We start from the raw sequence: 1,525 nt of genomic DNA on the forward strand, positions 1-1,525 counted from the left end.
CATATCCATGCATTCACTGAGGAACTGAGTGCCTGTTCCCTCAATTCTTGAGACACACAGTCACAACCAGGGAAGAGTAGATACTTAAAGAAAAAGCAACTTTTGCATGGAAATATTCTATTTCATCTGTGTAACTAAAAATTACAGGGCTTCACTCTGTAGACCAGGCTGGCTTTAAACGCTGATCCTTCAGCTTTCACCTTCCCAGGGCTGGGGTTACAGGCATGTGCCACCATACCCAGTCTGCTGTGACTTAGGTGCAAAGGCAGCTTGCGGGCCAACATCAGGGATATGTACCAGAACTACAGGAGAGCAGCCCAGGGTGAGCATAGTCTGGAGAACGACAAATCCTTTCTGTGCCTTGGTTTACTCCCCTTTAACATGGAAATCACCCACCTCAAGGGACTACGGACTCTACAGAAATAAAGCATTGAAAAGCCAAATGTGGTAAACACCTGTAATCCCAGCTCATGGGAGACAGAGACAAGAGCATCAGGAGTTCAAGGCCAGCCTTGGTTACACAGCAAGTTAAAGACCAGTCCAGGCTATCCGAGACCCTGTCTCAAAAACAGAAAAAAAAAAAAAAAAAACCCTAGAAGGGGTTAGGAGTGGAGGTAAGCTCAGTGGTAGAGAGCTTGCGCAACAAGCAATAGGTTTCACCTGAAGCACCATAAAACAAGGTCTCCAAGTTTTGTGACTATGTGGTATAACCATCATAGCATCTGACATATTATCATAACATCACTGGCAGCTGCCACCAGCTGAGCAAGCCCCTTCTGTGCACCACACATAACCTTTCCATGTTCTTTGTGACAGCTAAGGTTAAAAGCCGGGTCATTCATGGGGTAAAATGGCCAGTATAAACCCAACACTCAAGAGGTTGTGAGTTCAAGGCCTGCTTAGGCTACACAGCAAATATGAGACCATCCAGGGCTACAAAGCTGGCCTGTATCAAAACACAAACGCGTATGCACACAAACAAATCCCTGAAGACACTTAGAACTAAAGCAGAGTGGTACAGGGATGTTTAACACACACACACACCCCTGAAGACACTTAGGACTAAAGCGGAAAGGTACAGGGATGTTTAGACATCTCAGTACCTGGCAATGGTGAAAGCCCACTGTGTATGCAGCCCTTTGCCAGCACTTACCTTCTGATCTTCCTCTTTGGTCCATGGTCCCTTAACAAGGTCTGGATTCAAAACCCTCAGCCAACGGTACTGGCATTGCTGGTCTGTGCGGTTCTGGGACAGGAAGAGAAATAATTATGGGACTATAAGATTGAACTCTGGTTGAGCCCTGAGCTCAGGGGCCAGGATGCAAGCACACATCAGATAGCTATGTCTTGTGCCATGCACCCACCACACACCAGAGGCTGACCTACCAGAACAGCAGTGCATTAATTTTGATTAAAAGGATAAACTGAGGCCCTGTGGAAAGTTCCCAACCTCTGAACCTAGCATGTGTGTGGGATGTACTACCTCAAAGTTTATAAAAGCTTTGTGGGCATTTGGGAGGCAGAG

At 46.5% G+C, this 1,525-nt stretch overlaps 1 protein-coding gene across 1 annotated transcript in view; it reads right to left on the minus strand.

The window, feature by feature from the left end:
* Mybl2 (MYB proto-oncogene like 2) overlaps positions 1-1,525 on the minus strand; it is a 36,069-nt gene that overhangs the window by 26,995 nt on the left and 7,549 nt on the right. The window contains exon 4 of the mRNA XM_005362974.3: positions 1,154-1,246. Within this exon, the coding sequence (XP_005363031.1) occupies positions 1,154-1,246 (93 nt within the window). The remainder of the gene's footprint in view (positions 1-1,153; positions 1,247-1,525) is intronic.

Source organism: Microtus ochrogaster, linkage group LG8 (assembly GCF_000317375.1).
Source record: "Microtus ochrogaster isolate Prairie Vole_2 linkage group LG8, MicOch1.0, whole genome shotgun sequence".
In the NCBI taxonomy this organism is placed as follows: domain Eukaryota; kingdom Metazoa; phylum Chordata; class Mammalia; order Rodentia; family Cricetidae; genus Microtus; species Microtus ochrogaster.